The 14,331-nt window shown below is 39.1% G+C and overlaps 1 protein-coding gene across 1 annotated transcript in view; it reads left to right on the forward strand.

The window, feature by feature from the left end:
• SLIT2 (slit guidance ligand 2) overlaps window positions 1-14,331 on the forward strand; it is a 382,101-nt gene that overhangs the window by 251,010 nt on the left and 116,760 nt on the right. The window contains 3 exon segments of the mRNA XM_047797929.1: window positions 1,243-1,314; window positions 4,606-4,769; window positions 7,082-7,220. Of these exon segments, the coding sequence (XP_047653885.1) occupies window positions 1,243-1,314; window positions 4,606-4,769; window positions 7,082-7,220 (375 nt within the window).

The raw sequence follows: 14,331 nt of genomic DNA on the forward strand, positions 1-14,331 counted from the left end.
TTACATAGAGGCTGCTTCTCTCATGGATGTTTCCCGCCTGGCCTCTGTAGGCAAGCGAATTTGCAAGCTCTAATTCAAGCCCTTCTCGAGTATCAGACATCATCCACCTGCGCCAAAATCTCACCTTTATTGCCTCTTTGAGCAACTTGACCTGTTTAGTCTCCACCCTACAGTACCTTCTATAGACTGGAACCATTGGCCGTCTCCATACAGTACTCACACATCCCGGGAATAATTCTCTTCTCCCTGTCCTGTCATGTCAGACATCTCCAAAGGGAGCGATAAGAGATCTCTCTGCTAAATCTTACTAGGTTTTTGCGATTTGTATAAGGAGGTCTCCCCAGTTGGACTATATGCTATTTTAGGGCAGGATTTATGCCAGATTTATTTTTAGAAATTGCATGTTGCCATAAAAATAAGAGCCATTCAGGAAATAGTTCATGAGTGAATGAGTAGTAGTCGCAGAAATAGTTGTCGTAATACAATGAATGATGTTTACGTTAGAGGGAAAGTAGGAAAAATTTGAACTAAGCTAAAATATGCTTATTTTCACTCTATCTCCTTTGACCACTGTCTTTTTGACTCTGGTTTCGTGACACCATGGTCACTACCACACAGTAATGAACAAAGAACAGGACTTGGAACTGCAAGTAAAAACCGCTCTAACACATTATGCTTTTACTGCGCTGCTACAGCGTGTCGCTTCATTCCTACCCAATGCAAATACCAAACACAGGTATTGTTCTTCCTACTCAAATTTCAACAGCGGCTGCTGTCCACAGTAAAAATCAATGAACAGGACTCTGTTCCAGGACCTGACAGAACTGATTCTGTGGCATTGCTATGAGATTTCACTCAAAGAATTCAAATGGATTTATTTACTCATGAACACTAATTATACATAACACCCCTCGAAGGAAACGTCACTATTCCAGCTGTGAGTCTCAAGTTCATTCCTTAACCAGCGTCCAAAATAGGCGTGTATGAACATAGTATGTAAAGCAATGTGGTCAAAGATAGTATGACTGAAGTCATAAATTTGTACTCAATATTTGATGAATGCATGGTAATAAGTTAAAATCTGAAATGTATTGTCTCGTGTGTAACATAGTGCATTCTTGAGGCCACCTCTACCAGGTCGTTGTCCTGCGTCGACAAAAATCACAAGTTTTCTCTGTGTTAATATATGAAGTGATCAATGCATTTTCATATCTAAAATGTCTAACTTTTTTTATTCTACAGCACTCTCAACAATAACAACATCACTAGACTTTCTGTGGCAAGTTTCAACCATATGCCTAAACTTCGGACTTTGTAAGTAGCTGCAAAATATATAAAGTCAATTTAATCAATTAAAGATTCCTTTAAAGTACTATTTTTAATAAGCAGAACACATGATCACTAATTCATCATGGGGTAGACAAGGGAAACACCATTTTTTAAAAAGTTCTAGACATGGTATTGGAGTAAATGAACTATGATTCTGAAAACTTGAAAGCTTTCTTTTAAAGGATATGTGCTATGGGAAGTTCGGGGGTGGGGAGAAAAACATTTACTTTGAGCTCTCCTGAAGGTCACATTTCATTAAGAAATGGAAGACTCCTTGATTGGCTGTCAGAAATGATAAATGGTAAATCTTTATGATTTTATTACTGTATGGCAAGCAAGCCTAATAAAGCCAAACTGGTTCCCCAACATTCTTTGTAACATAAAATTACAACATCACCCTTTAGTGCTTCTATAATTAAGGTTGTGTCAGCATTTATATTTTAAAATATCTTTTCAGGGGTTACAGATGAACATTAAAATATTTTAGATCGGAGTTCCCATCGTGGCACATAGGAAACGAATCTGACTAGGAACCATGAGGTTGCGGGTTCAGTCCCTGGCCTCACTCAGTGGGTTAAGGATCCAGTGTTGCCGTGAGCTGTGGCATAGGTCACAGACATGGCTCGGACCCCGCATTGCTCTGTCTGTGGCATAGGCCAGCAGCAACAGCTTCGATTAGACCCCTGGCCTGGGAATCTCCATATGCCGTGGGTGCGGTCCTAAAAGAACAAAAAAGACAGAAATATGTATGTATATTTTTTGGATGAAGCAGTTCCCACTGTGGTGCAGTGGGTTAAGAATCTGGCGTTGCCCCAGCTGTGTGGTGTAGGTCACAGCTGTGACTCAGATTTGATCCCTGGCCTGGGAATTTACATATGCCTTTAGTGTGTCAAAAAAAAAAAAAGAGAGAGAGAGAGAAAGAAATATTTTAGGTGAATAAAATGATTCTTTAATAAAATATTTGCTACAGCTATTTTTTTTCTCTTAGGAAAAAAACTTAATCCTCAAAGCCCAGAGTGGGGTTTTAGTTAAAGCATTTTTCAGAGATAAATCTCATTTGAACTGGGTTTCAGATCACCTTGACCTAAAAAAATGTATTACGTTAAATTAAACATGTAAGAAATGGTAAGAAGCATAACCAGAGCATTGGACTTCTTGGGAAAAATGTGTTTTTAAGTAGGGTAAATATATTTTAATAGGGTATTGAAAATATTTTTCTTTTAGCAATAGTTTATAACTGAAAATATTCCATTTGTTTTCTTTATTTAATAAAACATCAGTTGAATTGCCACTTTTTAAGGAATTAGAGAATACCTATATTAATGTCATTTTTCCTCACTAAAATTTAGCTCTAAATTAGATATCATTATAATTTTATTGAAATATAATTTAGCAAAATAAAATCATTCTAAAAGTAAGCAGACATAACTAAATTTTGTTTTCTTGGGCTGTCAGACTGAGACTAGTCTGGCTAAAGAACAACCACTTGTCTCAAACTATATGTGATGAAATTGTTTTCTCATTAGTTATAATTTTTTAAAAAGACCAAATTGATCAAACTTTCAATCTTTGAAAAACTAAAGTCACTAAGACTATTAGAAACACCTATCATCAGAGTTCCCTCCGTGGCTCAGAGGAAAGGAATCTATCATCCATGAGTTCACAGATTCGATCCCTGGCCTCACTCAGTGGGTTAAAGATCTGGTGTTGCCGTGAGCTGTGGTGAAGGTCGCAGACATGCCTTGAATCTGGTGCTGCTGTGGTTGTGGTATAGCCCAGCAGCTACAGGTCTGATTCGACCCCTAAGCCTGGGAACCTCTCTGTGCCACGGGTGCAGCCCTTAAAAAAGGACAAAAAAAAAAAACCTGTCATCTGCAATTTTGATGATGAGTCTTATTTTCCTGTAGAAATCCACTACAATTTGTCTTACTAATCAGGTTTTTAAATTTTCATGTTCTTTTCTCATTTCATAGGTGTGCACATCTAATTGAATCATCGTAATGTGCCGGGCTTAGATAGAAATATTTAGAGGGCAGTGCTATGGGATGGATTTTGTGGCTTCCAAAGGATGCCACTCTGACCTCCAAGCACACGTCGCCAGAGGTCACCCAGCCTTCCCCGAATGCACTTTTTTGTCCTATGGCGTACCGTCTAGTTTTGATGCAAGACAATCTGTTCCCTATCTCCAGGCTCAAGGAGAATGTCAAACAGCCATCTAACTTTAAATTCTGTTGCTTTGGTTGTTTCATTATTCTCTATTATCATTGCTACTTAAAAATTCCATTTTTATGGTCCAATTATCTTTCTGGACTGAGTTCCAGGTTTTAATATCCATTACTGTTATTGGGTTAGAATTGAGCACCTCGGCTAAGGAGGGCTAAAATGGTATTACTGTGTCATAGATAATTCTGGGAATGATGCTTTGATTTATAGCATTGGATGTCCTTTTCTTTAGTTTGAGAAAACATAAAAGCCAGTTCGAAGTCATTTACCTAATTTAGTGGATACATTTGTCTGATATTTTATTAATGGAAAAGTGCTATTTGCCACTTGGAAGGGTTCCATGATCGGGTGTGGATTCCTGCCAGCATGGAGGGGCCTCCCTTAATTCCTTCACTCCCAGCCATTTATGTCTTTTAATTTCAGTTCCTGCTCTTTGAGGCTATGTCCCCAAGAGCCAAAAGCAGCTTAATCCCTTTTACTGAGATTAAACAAAAAGAAGGAAATCAGAATAGGGATGTGAAAAGAAGTGGTTTATATTGAATTATTATTCTGTCTGGTTCAGCAAAAAACGAAAGTGACCTGCTAAAAAGGTTTTGCAAGCAGTTTCTACTGAGCCTAATAATGACAAGGCTAACTGCTATTTCAAACCGGGAGCCACAACTTTGATTAACGTACCTCCTACCCCAGCCTGACCCCTGACGCTCCCATTCCCCCACCCACCCCAATTGGCGGTCAGTACGTTGGGACTGCAGAGCAACTGGCCTTGGGTTTATTTGTGTCTCTTTGCCCCTTTGAGGAGACGTAGGCAAAAGATCTCTATGGTCACGTGCAAGCTTCTGTGTATTTGCTTAGCTCAGAAATAGATGAAGAGGGGCTTGAGTCTGTGCTTGTGAACCAGTTTCATTTTTAGGACAAAAATCAGATTGGCATTTACTCAACTTGCCCTGTTTATGTGTTGAGCCATCTCGTGTATGTTATCATGAATGGATTTTCCAAGTTTTGAATGTAACTCTTTTCTGTTTTCTTGCTTTAAACGTCTTTGCCCTCATTTAGTCGACTCCATTCGAACAACCTGTATTGTGACTGCCACCTGGCCTGGCTCTCTGACTGGCTGCGCCAAAGGCCTCGGGTGGGCCTCTACACTCAGTGTATGGGGCCGTCCCACCTGCGGGGCCATAATGTAGCTGAGGTTCAAAAACGGGAGTTTGTCTGCAGTGGTAAGGGAGAAAGAACCTTTCTGTTTTCCTATCCCCGTGTGCTGTGATGTAAGGAACTGTGGAGGATGCATGCGCACTAACACGTGCAACTGAGCACTAATCGCTGTGGAAATCCCCTGCGTCAGTGGTGACAGTGACACTCCCTAAGACGCTGGTGCATGGTTGGCAATTACTGTTGACTTGTACCTACGTTACGGTGAAAGATGTTTCAGTGTGCATGCCAAGGGGAAAAGAAGAAATTCCTAGATGATAGTTCTACTTGCTACTCCTTATGTCCCCTGGAAGTAATAATTTGTACGTACTTCAGTGTTAACAATTGGAAGAATGATGAACTAGGCTTGGATCCCAGCTGGAAAATTGAAAAAGTAACAGATCTCTAATTGTGAAGTGACAAAACTCTTTTAAGGTGTACGTATATACGAGTGGTTCAGTTCTACCTAAAAGAGATAAATGACTCGCTCTAGTAACAAAAATCTGAAAAGAGAAATAAGACACAGGTTATGTAAAGTATCAATAGGCGACATTCAGGTAATTCCTTCTATGGGTTCGAGCGTCAATCTAAGTATTTCGCACACGTTTACTTCATTTTTACCTCCCTCAGAACATCCGTAGGGAAATGTAACATTGTCTTTATATTAGAGATTAAAATGCTGAGAATAAGAAATGGTAAGTAACCTTGTCCAAGGTTATAGAGTTGAGTTCAAGGATCTCAACCTAGGCCATCTGATTCCCAATCTAAATAAATTATATGTTAATATAACATAATTCATTAACATGTAATTTATAAACACAGGGCGGTTTCTGCTTGAGAAGCATCTGTTCAAAATAACAACAAAACAAAATTTTGAAATATTGATAATGCATCATAAATAGCAGTTTTTTCATAAAGGCAGGGTGAGAGGATTCTATTTTCCTGCTGTCTTTTAGAACTTTACTGTATTTTCCCACATTTTGTGTAACCCAAACAAAATTTCCATATCATGTCATGGAATGTTCTCGATAAGTCTTGATTGCTTTTTAAGAAGTTAAATAATGAAATGACTAACAATTTGTTACTAACCACGTTTTTCTCTCTTCACTTTTTTCCTTCCTGTTTTCTAGATGAGGAAGAAGGCAAGTTCACGTTTCTTGTTTAGACCGAGACTATTTTTTGTAGAGTGTGAGAGCTTGTTGCGAGGGATCCGGGTAGTAATTAGCCTGCAGCCTCTTCCCTGGGTAGCACCATCACTGGAGCCCTTTCCCTGCAGCTCAGAGAGGGCTGTCCCGGGTGCGGGGATGAACCAGTGTGTGCAGATTTCCACTTGCTACAACATGCCTGAGAGTCTGTTGTGCCTCATTCGAACAGCAAAACTTTGGTACTGGAGTTCCCATCGTGGCTCAGAGATAATGAACCCGACTAGTGTCCATGAGGATGCGGGTTTGATCCCTGGTCCCGCTCAGTGGGTTAAGGATCTGGCGTTGCCTTGAGCTGTGGTGTAGGTCACAGACGAGGCTCAGATCCCGAGTTGCTGTGGCTGTGGTGTAGGCCAGTGGCTACAGCTCCGATTGGACCCCTCGCCTGGGAACCTCCATATGCCAAGGGTGCAGCCCTAAAAAGGAAAAAAAAAATTTTTTGGTACTGAGTAGTGAAAGTATACACCTGCAGGTAACTACTTAGACTAAAATTTTAAGCTATATCAAAGCCAAAAAGGAACCCTCTAGATTACAACTAACAGAATGACATGAGACAACATGTCATTACAACAACTTCAAAGAAAGCGGTAATTTTGAACCTACCCAGACGTCAATCCTAGCATCATCTGTTTTCCCTATATTTATTGGTACATGATTACTTATTTAGCGTCAACAGTTATGACTACCAAGAGGGAAGTTGCACTGTTTTCCTTTTTGAGATACTAAGTTAAGCTACTTAAATTTAATAAAGATCAAGCTCTGTCTAAGCTTATTAGAAATGAAACCGAGATTAGTCTGAAATTGCTGCTTTTTTTGGAACTCATACTAGTTTTGTATAGAATTCTAATTTCAAATAAGAATTTAGCCTTTCTCACATGTATGCCAATTTTTTAAAATTAGCGTTTTTGTAATTAGTTTTAAAAATCTCATTTCCTTTATCTATGTTGATCCCCAAACAATAACGCATGCTTCCTAAAATACACTTTAGAAATACGGTATCATTTTAAAATCAGGAATTTAGAGACATTCATTTTGTTTTAACATCGTGTCGTGCTTTGTTATTCGAAATAAGTTTGCATGTTTCACAATTATCAAATTCAGGAGGGAAACAACCTGACTTCTGTTTGTTTCTTTTCCAGGTCACCAGTCATTTATGGCTCCTTCTTGCAGTGTTCTGCACTGTCCAGCTGCTTGTACCTGCAGCAACAATATCGTAGACTGCCGTGGGAAAGGTCTCACTGAGATCCCCACGAACCTGCCAGAGACCATCACAGAAATGTACGTGCCCTGAATTCCTTCTTAGCCCTCCACTTCCCCAGTGACTCAGGACATGGCTTTCCTTAGGAGATTCTGGGCTTATCAAAGGCCCATCTGATCCATTAGCTTAGACAAATGTTCCTTTCAGAATTGTACTGACCCTCACTCTGTTTAATTACATATCTTGTTGAAATGGCTAGGATTTTTTTTCTTTTTCTAGCACGGGTAGAATTGAAAAGCATGAATGTGAAGGATAAATGGTACTTTCCCTTTTCTTCTGAAGGGGTTATCTTTAGGAAGAATGAGAGTGTGTGTAACTCATCTGTCCCTTGGGGTCTGGAGATCTCTTCCGGTCCATTTCTAGCTTGGAATCGGGGGAAATCAAAGAAAAACTGAGCTGGGATAATAAATCATAGGTACAAGGTAACTGAGATGTCTCCCTCCTCAAGACCTCCTGTTTTAAAATGCGGTTTCACTCTTTTGTTTGAACTGTTGTATAGTCCACCACAAAGTGTAAAAAAGATAAAAATCATCAGGTCAAAATATATAAGCATTTGAAGGGAGTGAGCATTTTAGCTTATTTGAGCCAATGACTACATCAAAAGTTAAATTCTCTTGACAAAATATCTCATATCTATTTTCTGTGCAGCTGCTAGGTTCATTTTTATGTCCTTGCCAAATATATGTCAAGTGGATAAAACAAGGAAACATAAGATGTAAAGTGGACAGCTTTTGCCACCTTGGAAAGTAGGCATTAGGGAAAGTCTTTATCATTAGTGTCCTTTAACTAAGAAAGCACCTCTTAACCGCTCAGACTATCATATATTGTTTCAGAAGTTAATCCTCAACTTGAATTAAATAACTATGTTGGGATATATTTGGTTAAAATAATAGCATAGAATCAACTTCTTGTGATAGGCCCACATAGTAGTCACCAAAAAATATAGTTTCAAAAACTATTGTTTTTTTTCCAATTAACTGCCCTCATTCACAAAACCCACTAACATTATTTTAAAGTATTTAATATATGCTTAAGATGTACTTAGAGCTTTGCAATGTAAGTCATGATCCTTGTAGGAACTTTTGAATCTGTGGATATTTATAAAAGACATGGAATAATGTATGTACATAATAGTAATAACGCTCATCAAATTTTTCACTGATGGAACACTACCTTGCCCACAAAAGACATTTGTATTTTTCAGTGGAACCTTGAAAAGAGAACAATATTTGACTTGAGAAGACGCAAGTAGCACTCCGCAAAAGGGAAACATTGGGATCAAAGGGCAACAGTGGCAGTGAGCATTTTGTTTTATCGATTGTTCAGATGAACCCAATTAGAGTAATGGGTCCATGTTGAGGCGTCGTGGACAGTAATGCCCCCAGATGCCATCTCCATCTAACTTGAATGCCACAGATACTCAGGGGCTTTCATCTTAGAAGATACACTATATGATGGGGTAGAAAGTAGAAAGACATAGCAAGTGTTCACATAAGGAAATAGTGTATCTGTCTATTCAGAAACAAGTGTTTATTAAGTAAACATATATAAAGGTAGCGTGAATTCTCCAGACATCTCCGTCAAGTGACATGCAAATTAAAAGCTATGAAAAGAGGTACAAAGTAATACATACACATCGCAAGAGAGGAAAAAATAAAGTTCAAGGTATTTATTGCAGAGGCTGTAAAGTGGAGGTCAGGTTACAGTGGTTAACTAGAGTCAGAAAGCTTTAGTCAGAACCCCAGGTCTGCCCACTTTTTACTAACTGCAAGACCACAGGCAAGTTAGTTACCCTCCGTGGAATTGTCTCCTCATATGAACTAACCATCGTTGTTACTTTGGAGTAGAATAATGCACACATGTAGAACTTTATGTGTTTGTAATCATTCAGTGAATGATACCTCAATCCTTGAGGTAACATGTGAGATAGGCTTGGAAGGATAATTAGTGAAAGGAATTGCAAAGAAGAGAAAAGAGCTTTCAGGAGTAATGAACATCATGAGCATAGGCAATAAGACTGGAAACCCAAGATCCTGCTAAACAGGAACTCAGTTTGACTGGTATTTGGTACCTGGGAGAGTTCAGGAAAACTAAGTTGAAAACGTTGGTTAGAGCTAATCCATGGAAGACCTTTGTAGTATAAGAGGCTAAGTCTTTTTCTGGAATACATTTGAACACAGGAACTTGAATCTGACAGCTCTGCACCAGGAGTTTAGCAAAAGGAGAGAAAACTGAGTCTTCTTAGGAGGCTATCTGTGTCTAGAATAGCAGAATTAAATGGGGTTGGCATTTGATGAGACAAGAATGGGAGGAAAGATGAATAAGAGATGATGCCAAAATTTCAAATTGAGGGATGGAGAAATGCTGGTTATTTCTCATTGTGGATGAGAAGCTGAGGAGCAGGACCAAAACTGGGAAGGAAGAGGGTGGTGAGCAAAGTGGGTGACACACTGAAGTTCCAATACTACGCTTAGAGATACTAAAATAATACCAACTGTAGTAATTTGGAACAAGACAGGATTTGAGGCAAAGAGTTAGGAGTTATTAATATTATAAAAAAACAAAGTAGATGGTTAAAGCCATCAAGTGGCCATTTGAAAGGAGACAAAAGAGAAAGAAAACAAAAACAAAAACCCAAGGGAACTAAATACAAACAGCAGAGGGCCGTAATAGGTAAGGGAGCAAGTGTCTTCTAGGAAAAATGATCCATAGGGTCAGATACTCTGGCCAATGATCAAAAGGAGATCTAAGAAAAGATCTTAGAATTTGACCCGCATAATGTTCTTGGAGGATTTAAAACAGAATGATAGGTAAGTAAGCCGCTCTGATTCAGAGTGTTAAGAAAAATAGGTGCTGAATATTGGAGAGAGGAGACATGGAGTAGTTTGAAGAGATTGGCTGATAAAGGATTTTTTAAGACTGTTGCCACTATATGAAGGACAGGCTTTTATTTATGTCAAGATACGGAAACCTGCAATGATTAGAAAGTCAAAAAAGAGGAGTTCCCGTCGTGGCGCAGTGGTTAACGAATCCGACTAGGAACCATGAGGTTGCGGGTTCGGACCCTGCCCTTGCTCAGTGGGTTAAGGATCCGGCGTTGCCGTGAGCTGTGGTGTAGGTTGCAGACGCGGCTCGGATCCCGCGTTGCTGTGGCTCTGGCGTAGGCCGGTGGCTACAGCTGCGATTCGACCCCTAGCCTGGGAACCTCCGTATGCCGTGAGAGCGGCCCAAGAAATAGCAACAACAACAACAAAAAAAGACAAAAGACAAAAAAAAAGAAAGTCAAAAAAGAAAGAATAGATTTAGAGAGACAAGAGAGTGTGAGGGGCAGTTAAGATACATGTGGGGAACAAGATTATTCTGGACCCAGGAGGAGACTGACCAAGTCCTGTTCATAGGGCAGGAGGCAAAACGCTGTTGGCTGTTTGACAAAGAAGAGTGAGTGGTAGACATAACAGATTGCAAGGAATATAAAACATTATGGTTTATCACATAGTCTATTTTCTTTTGGGTCACAGAGCTTTTCTTCCATTTTGCATGCTCTATAGATTTTTGTATGATGGTGGAATTCAGTAGCATAAAAGTGGTGCTAAATAATATGTCCCATCGGGTTTGTCTACATTGAGAAGGTGGTTTATCAGGTAAAGCTGTAAAAATTAAATTTATAAGTAGAGATCAAAACATATGTGAAGCTCTAGGTGAATTTTACTTCTCTGATTATTACGTTATCAGCTTTATCAGTAGAGCATCTAGTAATAAATCATATTGATCTTCAATGCCGACAAAACACCTCCATAACCATTCATTACAGTGGCACAACTTACTAGCTTAGTGACTCATTTCCTTTATTACTCTTTTATTTTATATTAAAGAATCAGTAAGCTTCATAAAATGAGGGAATAAAACCAGGCAACATCTTTTTAAAAATTTTTTTGTAGATTCCATGTTTTTAATACATGATGAACTGAAAATTGTAAAACTCCCTTCATATTTTTCAAGTATTTTTTAAAATCTGGGTTTGACCATAAATTATCAGTAAAATTTCTTTTTTGCAAGTTATCAGGCATTTCATTCAACAATGTTGGCTGACTACTGTGTAGTATGTCTTTATTCTTGGCTCATATTCTGACAAAAAGGAAGTGTATATGTGTGACCCATAGGGGTGATCAACCCTATAAATCTGGGTGGAAAAACTTGCCTCATCCTTTTCTTTTTTCTGCTTTGAGCTGGCAACTATAACTTCACATTTGTAGTATTTGCTCAAATAATTATTTAAGATATAAGAGGGGGAGCTCCCATCATGGCACAGCGGAAACGAACCCAACTAGCAACCATGAGGTTGTGGGTTTGATCCCTGGCCTCACTCAGTTGGATAAGGATTCGGCGTTGCCATGAGCTGTGGTGTAGGTCGAAGACGTGGCTTGGATCTGGCGTGGCTGTGGCTGTGGTGTAGGCTGACAGCTACAGCTCCAATTTGACTCCTAGCCTGGGAACCTCCATATGCCTTGGGTGCGGCCCCAAACAAAAAGATATAAGAGGGAGGTACTATTTTAGAGTCAGAATTATAATATAATTTGGAGAAGAAGGAATAGACAGAGATGAGCATTTATCTAATACCTGCAGCGATGGATGCTGTATGCGCAGTGTAGGATTTGGTCATCCAACTGACGTTTGATGGGGGTGCTAAGGCAATTTAAATAAAATAGGAAAACTAATGCAGAGCCATATGTTAGATACAAGTTGGTTGCATTTCTCTAAGACGCCTCATTATTCTGATGATTTTACCATGTTCCAGATCTGCCCTCCTATTTGCAGACTGGAATCTGACTTTGACTGTAATTATTACATTCTGTAATTATATATATGCATATTTGTGTGTTTATTTGTTCAAAAATCTGCCTTCCCTGCTAAAGGAGCAGCTCTGTGAAGGCAGGAACTGGTTCTGTTCTAATCACTGATGGACACCCAGCAACAAATCTAGTAACTGGCTCAGAGTAGGCCTTTGACAAATATACAAAATGCGTATTTATTGAATGAATAGATAATTTAAAAATTGAACATTAACTGTGGATTTATCTCTGGAAGGGTGAAGCTATATTAAACAAGATTACAAAAATAAAATCTGAAGGAGGAGTCTTTTCTCTCCTTGTAGGAAAAAAAAATGTTTTTTTAAACATAAAATCAGTAAGAGAAAATTTAATGGAAAAAAAATCCAGTGAATAGAATGCTTAATGAAATGGGCTAAAATGAGGTTATAATACTGAATATTATTTTGTTAATTTTCCCTGTTCCCTGTCCTGGCTTGGCTTTCATTCTATACATGTGCCTGAGAAATTCTTTTTTTTTTTCTTCTGTAGACTGATCAACCCATTTTCTAATTGGTACCCTCCTTCTTTAGATCTAAGACTTAATTCGGTCTTCTTACAGATGTCTTAGACATCTTTCTCTAAGGTCATGTTTTCTCTGTAATGAAGCCTATAGATGTTCACCTGAAATCTCTCAAAGGCTGACAGTTTCATTTTGCTACTTTAAAAAAGATCAGGAGTTCCCGTCGTGGCGCAGTGGTTAACGAATCCGACTAGGAACCATGAGGTTGCGGGTTCGGTCCCTGCCCTTGCTCAGTGGGTTAACGATCCGGCGTTGCCGTGAGCTGTGGTGTAGGTTGCAGACACAGAGTTGCTGTGGCTCTGGCGTAGACCGGTGGCTACAGCTCCGATTCGACCCCTAGCCTGGGAACCTCCATATGCCGCGGGAGCGGCCCAAGAAATAGCAACAACAACAACAAAAAAAAAAAAGACAAAAGACAGAAAAAAAAAAAGATCAGTCTCAAAAAAGTTAAGAAACATTGTAAAAAAAAAAAATTATTCAATTGTGAAGTGACTAAACTGGCCTCAATCTTGGATTTATTTAACTCCAAGGCCTACATTCCTTCCTCTACCGAGCTGCAAAAGAAAGACAGACACGGCTTAGCCTGTTGGGTTATCGCTGAATATATAGCTTAAAAAAAATCACAAGAGGATGATGCTCAGAAAAACAAGACACCTTAAGAACCTTATGTATGAAGGGAATATAGAAGGATGGTAGAGAAAGATAAGTCATTAAGATGTTTTGAGAATGTTTGCAAATCTAAGAACTGTTCACATTATATCTAGATCTGTCTTCTTCCCTCTTCTCTTAAGTATCCTCGTATCTCCCTGGATGTTGTCTGAGGTGAGCTGAATTTCCCTCAACTCGACGTGATGTTCTGATTAATGCCAAACTATCCTATTAGACTGCAAGATTAATGAGGAAAGGACCATGTCGTTTTGCTACTCACCATTATTTTTCCCAACACTTAACATAGTGCACCTCCAAAATAAGTACTATGAGTTATTATAACTCAGTGGGGGGAACAGTATTGAGGGTAGGGGGAGAAGTCTAGGACACACAATCTGGAGAGCCTCCGAGCCCCCATTCCTCATTAAAAAAAAAAAAAAAGATGTAGCAAAGGAACATGGACTAGTGAAGATAGATGGGTCGGGGGGAAGTAGACTGTTAATATCAGGTAAAGTTAGGTTTAGAAGAAAGAACTTGTTGCTGCCCCAGAATCTTTCCAGTATGTTGCTGCTTTGAACGCTGCTGGTTGAGTACCTTGTTTCCATACAGATGGAATGCCCAGGCAAGTCTACGCACAGTCTGACGCACGGCAACAACATCATTAATAGCACATTGATTTTCTATATATCAAATCCTCAGAATTAATTTCTTAAATCTTGTCTTGAGGTATACTATTTTGAGTGCAATGTGATGGATTGCTATAAGGTAGGCATTTAGTTCTCTTCAATCCAGTTATAGATTTTCTGTGGCATCTTACCTGTTCAAGCCATTGTACAGAAATTCCATAAATCATGGGGAATGGTTAGTAAAAACAGGGGTTGTAACAATTTAGTATGTCTTGTTCACACTTAGGTCCCATTGCTTTTTACTCTTGGTTAGGTTTTGCAGGGCTTCAAAGTAGAGAGCTAAACAATTCTTCCTTTTATTTGCTTGAGAGAAGATCAGGAAAGTGTTCAGATTCTAAGAAGGGCAAGTATGGAAGCAAAGTTCTCAGGCCAGGTCTTCTGAGAGTTGTCTCAGAGTTTTCTAAGATAT

This window comes from Phacochoerus africanus, chromosome 10, assembly GCF_016906955.1.
Source record: "Phacochoerus africanus isolate WHEZ1 chromosome 10, ROS_Pafr_v1, whole genome shotgun sequence".
Taxonomy (NCBI): Eukaryota; Metazoa; Chordata; class Mammalia; order Artiodactyla; family Suidae; genus Phacochoerus; species Phacochoerus africanus.